At 39.6% G+C, this 15,462-nt stretch overlaps 1 protein-coding gene across 4 annotated transcripts in view; it reads right to left on the bottom strand.

Annotated features, from left to right (window-relative positions):
* Nucleotides 1-15,462, bottom strand: part of DTNB (dystrobrevin beta) — a 245,529-nt gene that overhangs the window by 56,653 nt on the left and 173,414 nt on the right. For all 4 annotated transcript variants that reach the window (XM_047853827.1, XM_047853828.1, XM_047853825.1 and 1 more), the window contains exons 11-12: nt 5,520-5,609; nt 2,256-2,343 (exon numbers count right to left, since the gene is read on the bottom strand). In XM_047853827.1, coding sequence (XP_047709783.1) covers nt 2,256-2,343; nt 5,520-5,609 — 178 coding nt within the window. The remainder of the gene's footprint in view (nt 1-2,255; nt 2,344-5,519; nt 5,610-15,462) is intronic.

Below are 15,462 nucleotides of genomic sequence, written 5' to 3'. Positions count from 1 at the left end.
TGTAGATTCCTTAGGACATTCTCTACACCATCATGTCATCTGTAAATAATAACAGCTTTACTTCCTCCTTTCCAATATTCACACCCTTTTCTTCCTTTTTTTCCCTTTTCTTCCATATTGTACTGGCTAAGACCTCCAGGGCAATTTTGAATAGAGGTGGTGAAAGTGGACACCTTTGTCTTGTTCTCAATATTAGGTAGGAGAAATGGTCCAAAATTTAACCTTTCATTATATTAGCTGTAGATTTTCTTGTAGGTGTTCTTTAGCAGATTTAAGAAGTTTCTTCTACTACTAGTATACTGAAAATGGGCAATGTAATTTGCAACTACATGGATGGAACTAGAGGGTATTATGCTAAGCGAAATCAGTCAGTCAGAGAAAGACAAATAATCATATGACTTCACTCATATGAGGACTTTAAGATACAAAACAGATGAATATAAGGGAAGAGAAGCAAAAATAATATAAAAATAGGGAAGGGGACAAAACATAAGAGACTCTTAAATATAGAGAATAGAGGGTTGCTGGAAGGGTTGTGGGAGGGGGGATGGGCTAAATGGGTAAGGGGCTTAAGGAATCTACTCCTGAAATCATTGTTACACCATGTGCTAACTAACTTGAATGTAAATTATAAAAAATAAATAAATTATAGAAAAAAGTGAATAAACAATAAAAAAATAGAAAAAAAATGGTCAAAGCCTTATTCAATAATTTCCAAAATAGTAAAATCCTGTTCTATTTGGAAATAGGACAAATGAAAGCAAGCACACTACCTGCAGTAAGAATGAAAATATAAATAAGTTGAGAAAGGCTTTAGATCTTTTCATGACTCGTGACTCTTAATTAATGTCCATAATAATTGGCATTTTATAGAACTATTTCCTTTTTTAAAAAAATTCTCAATGTCAATAATCTTTACCGAGATTAAAGAAAAGAAAAGAAAAGAAAAGAAAAGAAAAGAGAGAAAGGGCAGTGCATTTTGATAAATACTTTTTCTGCACCTACTGAAATGATCTTATAATTTTCTTTTTTAAACTGCTAACTTGGCAAATTACATTGTCTGAGTTTTATGTATTAGTTAAATCTGCACTCCTAGGATAAATCTCACTTGATCATGGTGTATTATCCTTTTTATATATTGCTAGATTCAATTTTTTAATATTTTGTTAAAGATTTTTTCATGTTCATGAGAGAATTTGGTTATTGACATTCTTTTCTTGTAATGGCCTTTTTTGTCTTGGTATCAGGTTAGAGTGGCCTGATAAAACTTGGAAAGTGTTTCTTCTTCCTCTATTGAAAATTTATGTCAGATTGTTATTATTTCTTCCTTAAATACATGATAGTATTCAATAGTTAAGCCCTCTAAGCTTAGAGTTTTCTTTGTGTGAAGTTAATTATGAATTCAATCACTTTAACAGATTTAGGACTATTTAGATTTTCTATTTATTCTTATGTCAGTTTTGTTAATTTGCCTTTTTTTTTTAAGATTTTATTTTTAAGTAATGTCTACACCCAACATCAGGCTCATACCCATAACCCTATGATCAAGAGTTGCATACTCTACCAACTGAGCCAGCCAGGTACCCCTCACTTGTGTCTTTCATGGAATTTGTCTATTTCATCTAGGTTGCCAACTTTATTGGCAAAAAACTGCTTATAATATTTCCTTATCATCCTTAAAATACCTGTAGGATCTGTAGCAATGTCCCTTCTTTCATTTGTGATACTGGTAATTTGTGTTTTCTTTCCTTTTTTCTTCATCAGGATTTCTAGAGGGTTATTAATTTATTTGATCCTCTTTTTTAATGTTTTTATTTTTGTGTGAGAGAGAGAAAGACAGAGCATGAGTGAGGGAGGGGAAGAGAGAGAGGAAGACACAGACTCTGAAGCAGTCTCCAGGCTCTGAGCTGTCAGCCCAGAGCCTTTTGCGGGGCTCAAACTCACAAACTGTGAGATCATGACCTGAACCGAAGTCAGACGCTTAACCGACTGAGCCACCCAGGTGCCCCATTCAATCTTTTTAAAGAACCAAATTCTAGCTCTTTGATTTTCTTTTCTTGACTCATTTTTTAAGGAGGATATTATAGATAAAACTAAAGGTCACTGTAATCCCTTCCCTAAACCCATGCCTCTCCTTTTGTTCCTGAGGTACCTATATCTATTCTCCTAAATTTCAAGTTTACCATCCCTCTACCATTTGCATATTAAAATAATGCTAATTTCTGCTACTCTGCTAGGACCTTCCATTTACTTACCACGTTTCCTGCTTCTGCAGCCAGCCGGGCAGCATAGCGAGCTATAAGCCGGTGTTCCTCATCCAGTCGGCTAGGACTGTCCAGGACACTACCAAGGAGACAAAAATTCAATAGGTGTGCATTAAACATCCCCTACCTTTGTTTTTCTTTTAGAAAGAACAGATGGGAGAAAGCTTGTAAACAAGTATGGTAGCAAAAGAAACAGAAGCCTGGGTCATAGATACTAATGGTCCTCTGAGAGAAAGGGGTTTAGAGAAATGATGAGGCCACATACGCCACACTTATCTCCCTGCTCCTACACCATCAGAAGGGGCACTTCTTTTTTAATTCAAGGTCTGAGAAAAGACAGACCATCTGCAAAATCTGAAAGAGGGATTTCTAATCAAATGTTTTGGAAGAACTTGTGACTTTTACACATAGGTCTTGAATTTAAAAAGACCAAGAGAAAACTAAAGCACCATGAAAAACAGGGCTAAGGAAAAGTACTTAACACTGGCTGAACAGAAGTAAGAAGCCTAGGCAAGGGCAAGTCCAACATATGCTAAAGTCAGAGAAGAATCCATGGTATCAAACCTTCCCTTTCAACGCTCCTTTTTCTTCTTTTACCAAGCTTGTTACCATTATAGCCTCATCTTAGAGTAAATTAATTTACTTCATTACTCTTTCATAAGAGTGCTGGTTCCCCCAAAACTGAAAGACCTACCTAGTTGGGATATCAAATACTGCTGCATCTGGATGAAAGAAGCTAGCTTTGTATATATGTGATGCAATGAACTTTGGACTGGATTATGAAATAATTCACTCCTTTAATTTAGCATGTTATATCAACTGTCATTTATCCATTACATTATCTTGTAATAATTACTGAGGGGAATCTGGGAAGGGTGATGTTAAATCTATAGAGATGTGTCTGACCTTATTTATGTATTTTTCCTAGATGTTTTCACCTTTCTATATTTCCAATCTCTGTGGCTAATTCTTTAAGATTAACTTGGTCTTTCTTCTAGGATGGATTTTTTTTTTTTAAGGTGCTTTAAGTCTTCTGCCTGTGCCACTTTAGAATATTTGATAATTTCAGGTATGCAAGTATCAGTCTCCAGCATGTCTCATCATCCTCTGAAAAGATGATCTTGTAATAAGAACATGCTAGCATCAGTTGGCTTTAATACATCAGGGCCAAGGCCCCAAGGTCAAGGCTGAACTGTAATATTTGTGCCTTAAAGATGTTTGTTAGAAATAAGAGAACTACCTTTATCTTCTGAATAAACAACAAAAATGAACATTTAACAATACAAGTGGATAATATTATAGAGGGAGTGGCAGCCTAAGAAATGGGACTTAAAGTGTCTGCCCTTTGTTTTGGCAAGGGATATAACAAACACTTCATTTTTTCCCTCTGTGCAAAAGAGCTCCTTTCTCCTCCATCATGTTCCACCCCCTAGGAAGGTTAATTCTGTTTGTCATTTATACACAAGTGTGCACGACACGGTTGCTTTATTTGGCTATGCTTTCCAGTCAGAAACTAGAACTTTATGCTGATCAGAGGTTTTAAGGTCAATGAAAATTAAGAGGAAAATTAGAAAGGTTCCTTATTTTTCTGCTTGAGCTAACTTTCATTTTCAGAATTAGCCAGGAAATTTCTGACTTCTTTGAGGAAGCATGAAGCTAGGTTCAAGAAGAGATACAGTACTCACCCAATCCTCATGTTCCCCCAGGCCTCCCAGCCAGCAGTTCTTGCGCAGGAAGCCTAATCCCTAAGCGAGGAGGCTTGAGGACCTAAGCTAGACCCACCATAAATCTCTTTGGGCTGAAATATCAGGTAGCAGTCCCTGCCCAACATTCTGCTCCTATTTTCACCATGGAAACTTTTAATCACCTACACAAATGCCCTTATTGATAATAAGTAAGCTGTCCTGCCAGGGGTGAGACACCTCTATTCCTAGATCCCAGGAGCTGAGACAGAGTGTACAGAAATCATCTGTTGGATGAAGAGACACTCTTTGTGATACAATGCATAATTATCAGGCCTTCCCTCCCCTCCTATAGGATAGGCCTATATTAAACATACTTGGGAAGTAAAGAAGTGGACTTTAGAGATAAATGCCTAAACATATCAATGCTATTTAGTCACACTGGTAAAATTACGGGAAATGGTATGAAATATAAAAAACAATCCTTTTCAAAGATATATATTTCACATTAATTATTCTTGTCATCGCAGGAAATAAAACAAGCTCAAATGACCTTCCCATGAAGCCATCACAGGTTCTGTGCAAAACTAAGATCAAAATGCAAGGCTCCAGCTCTCTTATGTGCTCAGTTAATAAATTATGGCTTCCTCTCTAAAATTAAGAATCCGTTTGGCATAGTGACTCTTATTTGCTGCTAGGTGAGGTGGAGGGATGGCTTTACATGATTTAAACTTTACCTGGTATTCTCCTTGCAGAATGGTGGTAGGTGTGGGCACAGAGTGGACAGGTAGCTTTGTGTCTGCCTGAATGTAACAGCACTTAGATTGGTATTAATCCTTTTAAAGGGTTAACTTTGCTAGAGTTAGTGGTTATCAAATGTTTTTCCATCCTAACCCACTGAGGAACCAGGCATATTCTCACATTAACAGTGAGTCCCTACCACAGTTGTCAAAGAAAGGCGTACATGGAGTTATTATAATACATACAATATGAGGAGGGATATATGTTTTGGAAAAGGCCCTGGGGTGACAATGATCCAATATCACTGCTGAAAACCACTGGTTCAGTTAATCAATGATGGATCTAGGAGACAGAGATGAAGATGTAGCACGTAAAGACGTTCTAGGGTGATGGCACCTTAGACGAGACAAAGTGAGACATCTGTGGGTTGCTCAACCTTAAGCCCTGAATGTCGACAGAAAGGGGTCATTATTTAGACAAGAATGAACAGTGAGACGTGGCATCAGGTAACTCTGTGCATGTGCATCTTGAGACTGCACATCTGTCTGAGATTTGCTCAGCCTTTACGTATGGGCCGAAGGAAGCGAACTCCACTTCATAAGAGCATTTCTGACTATATGTTTAGGTAAGTGCCCGGGCTTGGCAAGGCTCCTTCTCTTTCAGAAGTTAATGCTTTAGCAATTATTTAAGCTCTGCCAAACATAGCTGGTAGCTTCTCAAGAAAAACCCCACATGCAGAGCTTTTTCCAGCTGGCAACCCCAGGTAACATAGCTCTCCCTCCCTCTGATCAGCCCTTGGCTACCCGCCTGCCGCTGCTGCGCTACCACTGACCGTGCACAGTGTTGCAGACGGGCCACATAGGAGGCTATCAGCGCATGCTCATCGGCCAAGTGACTGGGTATATCCTGGCTATACTGTAACCTAGGAACAATGGAGGCAAAGACAGCAAGCACGACACAGACACATATAGAGCGAGAAATGAACATGGATTAAAATGGGCAAACTTCAAAGAAAAATAGAAAAAAAAATCATGATAAGGAAAATAAAAAAACACAATGCATAATGGAATATGGTGTTAGACCATAGAGAATACATTTCACAAATCCTTTGGACAAAAGCAGTCCCTCAGGAAACAGCCTTGGTTGACTGACACTTTAGCCTTTGAGCAGAAGAAACCAAGGAGGGGTCGCCAAGGAGCCTTGCCCACCAGTCTTACCCAGGTTCTGGGCTCTGGGATGGACGCACCATTTTAGGGAATGCCCTCTGGCAGGAAAACAGGCAGCCTGGGTCTATTTAACATCACTAAACGCCCTCTAATGCTTTTACAGCTTTTGTCTACACATTAAGAGATTTTCAGTGTCACCTCATGATACCAGTTAAACCTTTTTATTTTTATAAGGATACTGCCTTTAGCATCATTCTATTTTCTCCCATAAAACTGATACTTAAACCAAACTTGTCAGAGTTGTTTCTCATTGTAAAACACTGTATACATTCTGAGTGAGGCTCTTTTATAGATGTTCCGTAGGACCCTGCACATGAGTTTTTAAAAATTTTTTACTCCAGAAATGTTAAAACGTGCACAAAATAAACTAATGACTACTTTTCACGTACCCAACCTCAAAGAAATCAACATTTTGTCAACTTGCTGAGTCTAGCCCTCAACTTTTTGCCTTGAAAGGGGGTGGCTGGAGAAAATCCCAGTTTATCATTTCATTTTGGAATACTTAATTTATATAGCCATAATGCCATCATCACACCTAAACACATTTAAGAAAAAGTTTTAATCCAACCCATCTAAAAATTTCCAATTTAATATCCATTTACATTTAAAATCAAGATCCCAGCAAGGTTCACACACTTTGCATTTGGTTTGTATGTTTTTGTTTTTAATCTTCCTTTTCCTTGTTTCTTTCATGTCATTTGTGAAGAAAACAGCATATCCTACATTCTGGATTTAACTAATTGCTTCCTTGTTGCCATTCAATTTGTTTCTCTATTCCCTGTGGCTGGATCTGGATATTTGATTGATGTTTTTGCTTTTGTTTCATTTTTGAGAAGAGGCTAGAATCTGTCATAGGTAACACGGTGCACTTACAAATCAAATAGGGGCACATAATGGAATATAAACATTGATCAGTGAATTCAGAAGTTATTGGTCACATCTCTCTAGTATAAAGTTCCCCACCAATTTTTCACCTACTGGCTTTAGCATTTACTAATGAGTCTTTCCTAGATTCATTAGTTCTTGTGGGGTTGCAAACGTCCAGTTTCCAATTTTATCATCTTTTCTGCATTTATTAATTTGTTTATCATGAAATATCATTCATTCAAGAAAGGTAAAACAAATGGTTGACATTTATTACTTAACAAATTTCAGAACAATGAGTTAGGGCCCTAGTAACCTACAATGATTACCAAGGAGTTGTTTTTTTTTTTTTTTTATCATTATGATCTCATAGATTTTTGTGTACCCGATTGCTTCAATCCATTATAATAATATTTTAGATGCTCAAATTATCCTGTCTTTGGCCAGTGGGAGCCCCCTATAAGTAGGCTCCTGTGTTAATCTAATATATCCATTAGATATTATCAGCTTCCTTGCTTGGCACAGTATGATGTCCCAGTCTCGTCTTGTGCATGTCCTGCCCCACATCTGGAATCAACTATTCTTTCAAGGATTCCAGGTTCCCGTTATTAGGAAAGAGTATTTAGAGACCACAGTCAGGGTACTAGGGTGCTCTTTATTCCTGGAGTATCATCACTGCTTCTAGAACTTTTCAGTGGATAAAGCTAGGAAATCTATGTATTTTAGAAGAAATAAAAACAGGTTCTCTCACTACTTTCAGATGCCATTCAATTTTCTGTTAGCGTGCATTGTTTTTGACAAATCACTTCAAAACCTTATCTTTGGGGGCACCTGGGTGGCTCAGCCGGCTGAGTGTCCGACTTCGGCTCAGGTTATGATCTCACCATTCGTGGGTTCGAGCCCCGCTTCGGGCTCTGTGCTTACGGCTCGGAGCCTGGAGCCTGCTTCAGATTCTGTCTTCCTCTCTCTCTGCCCTTCCCCCACTTGCACTCTGTCTCACTCTGTCTCTCAAAAATAAATATCTTAAAAAAGTTAAAAAACAAACAAACCTTATCTTTGTTCCCTTGTATATAACATTTTGTTTTCCTCTAGCTGCTTTAAATATCTTTTTATCATTGGTTTTCAGCAATTTGATTGTGATGTGCTTTGGTATGGTTTTCTCTGTTTATCCTGATTACAATTTGCCGAACTTCTTTATCTATGGGTTTATGGTTTTCATTTAATTTGCAAAAATTTATTTGGAAATTTGGAAAAAAAGTTTCCTGGAATAATTTTTCTCTCCTCCCTCTTTTAAACTGCTTGACATTGTTGCGTAGGTCTTGAGAAGCTCTGTTAATTTTTCAGCCACTTTTCTGTGTTTCATTCAATTTATTCTTTATTTATTTTAGAGAGAGCAAGAGTGAGCACAAGTGAGCGAGGGGCAGAGAGAGAGAAGCAGGGCTTGAGCTCACCCGACGCGGGGCTCGAACTCATGAACCATAAGATCATGACCTGAGACGAAGTCAGATGCTTAACCAACTGAGCCACCCAGGTGCCCCTTCTGTGTTTCATTTTAGATAGTTTGTATTGCTGTGTCTTTAAGTTCAGTGGACTTCTTTTGTCTACAATTTCTGATCTACTGTTAAGTCCATCTATGGAATTTTTCATTTCAGGTACTATCCCTTTCAACTCTAGAAGTTCTATTTTTCAATTTAAAACTTTGTCATTGAAGTAGAATATATATTCAGAAACTTCCAATATGTTTACACTTGGTTCTTTTTTATTTTCATTTTTCTCATTACGTTAATATTTTCCTTTACATTTTTCTATTTATTGTGAGTGTTTTAAAGTCCATGTCTGCTCATCATGCCTGTTATTTCTGGCTCTGTTTGTATTGACTAATTTAATTCTGGTTACAGGCCATACCTTCCTGCTGCTTCCTACGTCTTCTAAATTTTTACTGGATGATGGAAATTGTGAGTAGTATGTTGTTGAATGTCTGAATTTTGTTGTCTTCTTCTAAAGACTCTAGTAGTCAGTTAATTTACCTGTGGACAGTTTGGTCCTTTTGAGGCCTGTGTTAAAGCTTCATTAGTGCAGATCTATGGTAATTTTTATCGAGGGCTATTTTCACCCTGCTCGTAAGGTGTGGCCTTTCCGGGGTGCTCCAAGTGTTCCATGATGTCTCTATTCTGGTTGATTGGAACCCAAACAACAGCCTGAGCTTGAGTAGCTGTTCTACTTTCAAATCCCTGGGAGTTGAGTTGTTCTTTCCCAGGTAGCTGTTCTTTGGTGGTCCTGTGAAATCTCATTCTATGCACAAGCAGCTTGTTTTCAGCCAAAGACTTAACAGACCTGTATGCAGATTTATGGAGCTCTTTCTCTAAATGCTTCCTCCCCTCCGGTATTCTACTTGGCAAATTATAGCCTCCCTAAACTCCAATCTCTGTCTTCTTATTCTCAGCAAATAAGGCTTACTCTGCTTGTCTCTGGCACTGGAGTTTGGTAAATGCCTCCCAGTAGAAAGCCTGGGCAATCATAGGGCTCTCCTCATCTACTTCCTTTCCCTTGGAGAAGAGTCCTGCCCTACTTACTGTCTAATTTCTGAAAACAGTGTTATATTCAGAATAGTTTTCTAGACGTTTATAGTGGAAGAGCTAATCTTATAGCAGTTACTTCACCATGACCAGCGTGGAATTCTCTCCCATAGTAACTCATTTTGTATCATACTTTTGTAAAGTATTTGTCTACTTCAAACTAAAAATTAAAACAAAACAAAACAAAAGTGCTTCTTTCTAAGACAGATTGAAAAGTAGCAGTGTTATATAAGGCCATCATAAGGGTTTCAGCTTTTACTCTGATATGAGAAGTTATTGGTGGGTTTTGAGCAGAGGTAGGGTATGAAAGAACTTATATTTTAATAAGATCATTTGCACTATGGAAGATAAAGTGTCAGAGAATGGGGAGGCAGCAGCTAATTAGAAGCTTCCTGCAACGTTCCATATGAGAGACAAGAGTGGCCAGCAAAGTAGCAGTAGCTGTAGAGGTGTAAGAAATAGCAAGATCTTGGACAGATTCTGACAGTGTTTTTGGATAAAGCTGATCTAATAATCTGACATTTTTGACGAAATAAGCATCAAGACTTCTGACCGAGCAACTACAGGAATGAGACCGCCATTAACTGAGCCGGTGAAGACCCTGAGAGAAGTAGGTTTGGTTGGGAAGATACAGAACTCAGCTTGGGACATCTAACTAAGGTATGCATTAGATCCAAGTGAAGATACCACTGAGGAGGAAGACAATGAGGTTAGAGCTCAGCAAAAAAGGTCTGGTCCGGAAAAATAAGGTTAGAAGTCACTGGTATGTAGACAGTATTAAAAACTGTGAGTCTGGATGGGATCACCCACAGTGAGGCCAAACAGAAAAGAGAAGTGCTCCCTGTGGCATACTAACATTTAGAGTTCAAAGAGGTATGGAATAACTAGCAAAGGGGGCCAAGAAGGAAGAGGAGGAAAAGCAGAAGAGCACAATAGCTGGAGGCAAGTATAGAAAGCGTTTCAAGTAGAAGGGAGCGATCATCTATGTCAAATGCCATGGATAGATCAATTAAGATAAGTCCTGAGAATTCATCAGTGAATTTAACACTGAGGAAGTCACTGGTCTCCTTGAAAGAACTGGTTTGGCAGCGAACAGGATGTGAAAATCTGACCAAGGTGCGTTCCAAAGGGAATGGCAGAAAAGAAATTGTAGGCATTCACTATAGAAGCGATAGTCCAACTAAACTCCATTTTAACTTTCCATGAAAACTGCTATTCAGAACTAGTGTCTTTGGCCAGAAAATGAGGAATCTAAACCAAAATGAAAGGCATTATCAGTAGCCATCTATAGTAAATAAGGCACTTAAGTGTCCATATATTTTCTGACAATTCTGTGTCAGGGTATGGGTGTTATGTTAGATATACATGTGATAATATATACTCCATTGAAAGGTGTACCTGTGTTTCCAGATTTTTTTCCTTTAAATTCTTTCCTTTTGATAAAATAGAAATCTATATACAACCCCCAACTTATAAGTAGGTTTTGCTTTAGAAATCTGTTTTTCTAAAGCAAAGTCAGTAGTTTGGAATAGTTTGGAATCCCACACAAGTGATAAATACATAAAATAATGATAATGATAATAACGATAGTAATAATGATAATAATAATAATAATTTGTTCTATTCTAGGCTGACACATGTCAATTCCATCCATAAAAGTAAGTGATTTTCACGGCAGAATATACAATAGTTCTAGTAGTATTTCTGATGGAAATTTGGCATTTGAGTCAATGTCTGGAGCACCTACTGGATGTCAGGCACCGTGCCAGGAGAAGAAGACATACCACAGTAAGCAGGATCCAGACACGGCTGCTGCTCTCTTGATGTTAACAGTCTAGTAGAAAAAGAGATGATCACACAAATAAATGTAAAATGGCTAATATAGTAAGTGTTAAGATGACAGGGACACTGTTCTTCTCTAAGAAAACTTAATAGGGGTGCCTCGTTGGCTCAGTCAGTAGAGCATGTGACTCTTGATCTCAGGGTTGTGAGTTCGAGCCCCACATTGTGTGTACAGCTTACTTAAGGAACAAAACAGAAAAAACAAAACAAACAAACAAACAAAACAAAACAAAAAGGAAGAAGAAGAAGACATAAGAATAGAATGTTGTCCAGTTAGGGAGATCAGCAAAAGCAAGGGTGAGTAGAATAAACCAGAGTTAAAAAAGAGGAGTGACAATGAAATGAGCACATCTCTCTCTGCAGCATACCTTCCTTCCCAAGACACCCTCCCAGCTCTATGCGTTTGAAACAAGCTTCTAGGTGCTCCAGATGCACACTCCAGGGTGACACCTGCTCTCCAAGATGATGGGGGCCTTTGAATCTAAGGCAGAGTGGCTCATGGCTTCAGCAGAAGCTCCAGTGGCAGCAAGAGAGGGTGCTTTGGCAGAAGTGAAGAGACACACTTGTGGGGTCAGGACACAAGGGAAAGGGATGTGAGTGGTGAGGGTGGGGATGAAGGGTAAGTTGTGGTGGGACAAGGTCAGAAGCAGAGGCTGCTTCTGGAGTGGCAGTTTGTAGCCCCGGAGCAGGACTCATTGCTCGGCAGGAGGCAGGAGAGCACAGCATCTGAGAGCATGGGCTCTGGAGTGAGGCAGGCTTGGGTTTAATCCATACTCTGATACCTGCTTGCTATGTGAACTTGGGCTTTAATCTGTCCACAGAGAGATTCAGTCCCCTCATCTGTAAAATAATAATATAAAATCTACCTCATGTATTACTGACTTTAGAGAGTACAGGAAGGATTACAGAAGATAATGTAGTAGTCATTATCAGCAGAGTACCTGTGACCTTATCACAGACTTTCACATATGCTCTTTTGCTTATTCTCAGAATAATCTTACCAAAAGGTATTACTGTAATCCTCACAAGTTTACATTTCCAGCTCTGACCTCCCCCTGGAGCTCCAAGATTGTGTATTAGAGGGCCTAGTCAGCATCTCCCCTTGGCTGCCTAACAGGCATCCCAAACTGAACATGTTCAAAACAGAGCTCATTCTCTCCACCCACTTCCTCACCTGCCACTCTCCCAGGCTGACCAGTTGAAAGGAACAGCACCACCACTCACCCAGTCACCGAGCTCAAAGCAGAAGTCTTCTTGTTTCTTCTTCTCATTTCCTCGTGCCCCACAAACAATTCCTTAATCAGCCCTACTGGCTGCCCTCCGAAACCAGCCCCCTTCACTGCCCCCACTGCTGCCATTCTTTCTATCTGGCAAGTCTCACCAAGTGCCACCCAACAGCCCTTGACTGCCCTCCTCTTCCACTCTTGCCCACTACAGTCGATTCTCCACACCACAGTCAGTGACCTTTTAGTAGTGGGGGTGATGAAGATGTTCTAGAATTGATTGTGGTGATGGCCACACAACTCTGTAAGCATACCCCAACGCACTGAATCGTACACTTTATATGGACGGACTGTATGGTGAATGAATTATGTCTCAGTAATCTATTAAAGAAATAAATAAACAGTTCTGAAACCACTATCCATGCTACCAGGGCTAAACAAATAGGCACAGGGATGGTGGGTGATGGGGGCCGGGTTTCTCACTCTTGGAGAGGAAAGTTACAGATGACCAGGGGTGGGGGCAGCTATAGTGAATCATGCAGTACTGGAGTAGAACCAGATACTTCAGTAGAACTCATGTCCTTTATTTCTCTGCCCTGAATGGAATAAGCAGGCAATGTTAATAAGATGCCACATGCTTGAAGTAATTGAAGAAGAAAACCCCTTTCCTAACAGAAGAAGTACTGATTAAGATACAAAACAGCAGCACGACTTGAAGAAAAGGAGTAAGTTTCTGGATAAAGCCTCGTGAGTCCTCACTCTCAATGAACGTATAGTCTAGAAAAGCATGGAACAAACAGGTAATTATGATACACTGATATGTACAACATGCTATGAATCACAGAGGAAGAACACTTAACCTAGTTGTAGAGTATTAGGGAGGGCTTCCTGGAGGAGCTGAAGCTACGTTCAGAAGGAAGAATTAGATGACAAAGAGAGGGACATAAAAGGAAAAAGGAAGGGAAGGCACAAAAAGGAAGGAGCAGGTGCAGAAACCTGCTTGGGGAACTGTAAATGATTTGAGTAATTCTGGGTGTAGAAGCCAAATAAAAAGAATGAAATAAGGCAGGGCTGGGGAGACTAGCAACCGTCACCTTGGAGCAGCCTCCAAAGCCACACTGAAGAATGTGGGCCTAATCCTGTAGAATTGTGTTGCCACTAGCCACATGTACCTGTTTACATTCAAATTAATTCAAATTAAGTTAAAATTCACTCCTCTGTCACATTTCAAGTGCTTGACAGCCACACTTGGCTAATGGCTACCATTCTGGTTTCTATGCTATTGGACAGTGCTGTAGAAACAAAGAGCCACTGGAAAGTTTTAACCAGGAGAGTAACATCATTAGATCTGCATTTCAGTAAAATGTCTGGTAACAAAGAAAGGACTAGATTGGGGGTGAGGTGGGGAGTAGACTGGAGATTTCCTAGTAAGATCCATGAAAAAAGTAGGAATTTATACCACAGCACTGATTTGTTTTAAATGTCTGCTTTACTATGGCTAAGTTAAAATACTGTAATAGTTTGATGTTAGGAGTGAAGAGCCATGGTTAAACTGGATCACCATAGGAATTTCAGCATTGCTATAGGAATTTCCATTATGAGTGCAAGCCTTTGGCACACCCCTTTCACTACAAAGCAGCATACCGCATGGAGTCGGCTTTTTTTTTTTTTTTTAATGCTTATTTATTTTTGAGAGAGAGAGTACAAGCAAGCAGGGAAGGGGCAGAGAGAGAGGAAGACACAGAATCTGAAGCAGGTTCCAGGCTCTGAGCTGTCAGCACACAGCCTGACGTGGGGCTCGAACCCACCAACAGTGAGATCATGACCTGAGCTGAAGTTGGACGCTTAACCAACTGAGCCACCCAGGTGCCCTGCACTGAGTCAGCTTCTTAAGAGCAGATATGGTCAAGATACTCAAGTTAACAGCCTCCAAATGTGAAAAATGTGTAAAATTGTGTGGGTGTGGGTTCTGTACATTAGTTGGATCTGAGTATGTGCCTGCCCTTTGCTAGTGTGAATGTGAGGTAGCTGGAAGAATCTGGATGACAAGAACTCATGCTATGGTCTGGTTCCTCTGTGTCCCACAGGCACTTCTAATTCAACATAATCTTGCTACCTTCCTGCCCAAATCTTCCTCCCGTGTTTCGACCATAAGTACCGTAAGCCAGAAAGGAACCTAGAGGAGAATCATCTATTCCCTTCCTTGGCCCCCCACATCCAAACTCCACAGAGTTTGGATCACTCTGTGGATCACTCTCAGGATCCCTCAGGCATCTCAGTCTGAACACGCAATGCTGAACTCAACAGTTTTTCTCCCCAGACCTGTTCCTTCTTCCCCTCTGTTCTGCTGACAGTCCATAATGGATGTAATTCTTGCTCAGGTTGAGGACCTCCAGCTTCAGCCCAATGAGAGGAGGTAACTATTACTTCAGTGCAAGGAGAGGAGTTACTATGCTTCTGTAAGCTTCAATTTTCCAACCTTAAGCTTTAAAGTATGGACTTGGAAATACTCAAGCTTTCTGTTTGTACTAACCTGAGTTAGAACTGCTGAAGGGTTTACCTTAAATGCTTGAATGGAAATGGAATTTAATCCCAACCCAGAGGCAGCTAAAACCTGGCTGATTGCCTGGGCCATCAGATGGACTTTGGAAATCTGCCAACACTGAGGACCCTGCAGTCACATAAAATTATGTGTTAATTTTCAATTACTCTGCTTTTCTGTCTCTCAAAAATAGATTGGAGAAAAAAGTAATTCTTGTGTTGTCTCAGATTCTCATGAAGAATTCATGCAAGCTAAGTTGTTTCATGATCGTGCTTAAACCCTCATTAATTCTTGCTTTTCAACCAAACTCACTCTCATTTCACAGGAGGGAAGAGCACCAATAGCCTGAGTCCACAAATGGATAATTTCTGGCTTGGCCAATTTCAGTTTGCCTCCTTTCTTCGTTTTGCCAATATTTCTGTTGTTCTCAGTCTAAAAAACAACAGATTGTGGCTTCTGTCATTCTTCAGTATTCTGTAGATAACAAGATAAAACCTTTACC

The sequence above is a fragment of the Prionailurus viverrinus genome, chromosome A3 (assembly GCF_022837055.1).
Source record: "Prionailurus viverrinus isolate Anna chromosome A3, UM_Priviv_1.0, whole genome shotgun sequence".
Lineage (NCBI taxonomy): Eukaryota > Metazoa > Chordata > Mammalia > Carnivora > Felidae > Prionailurus > Prionailurus viverrinus.
Note: the sequence above shows the minus strand (reverse complement) of the source record. Positions and strands in the feature narration are given on the sequence as shown.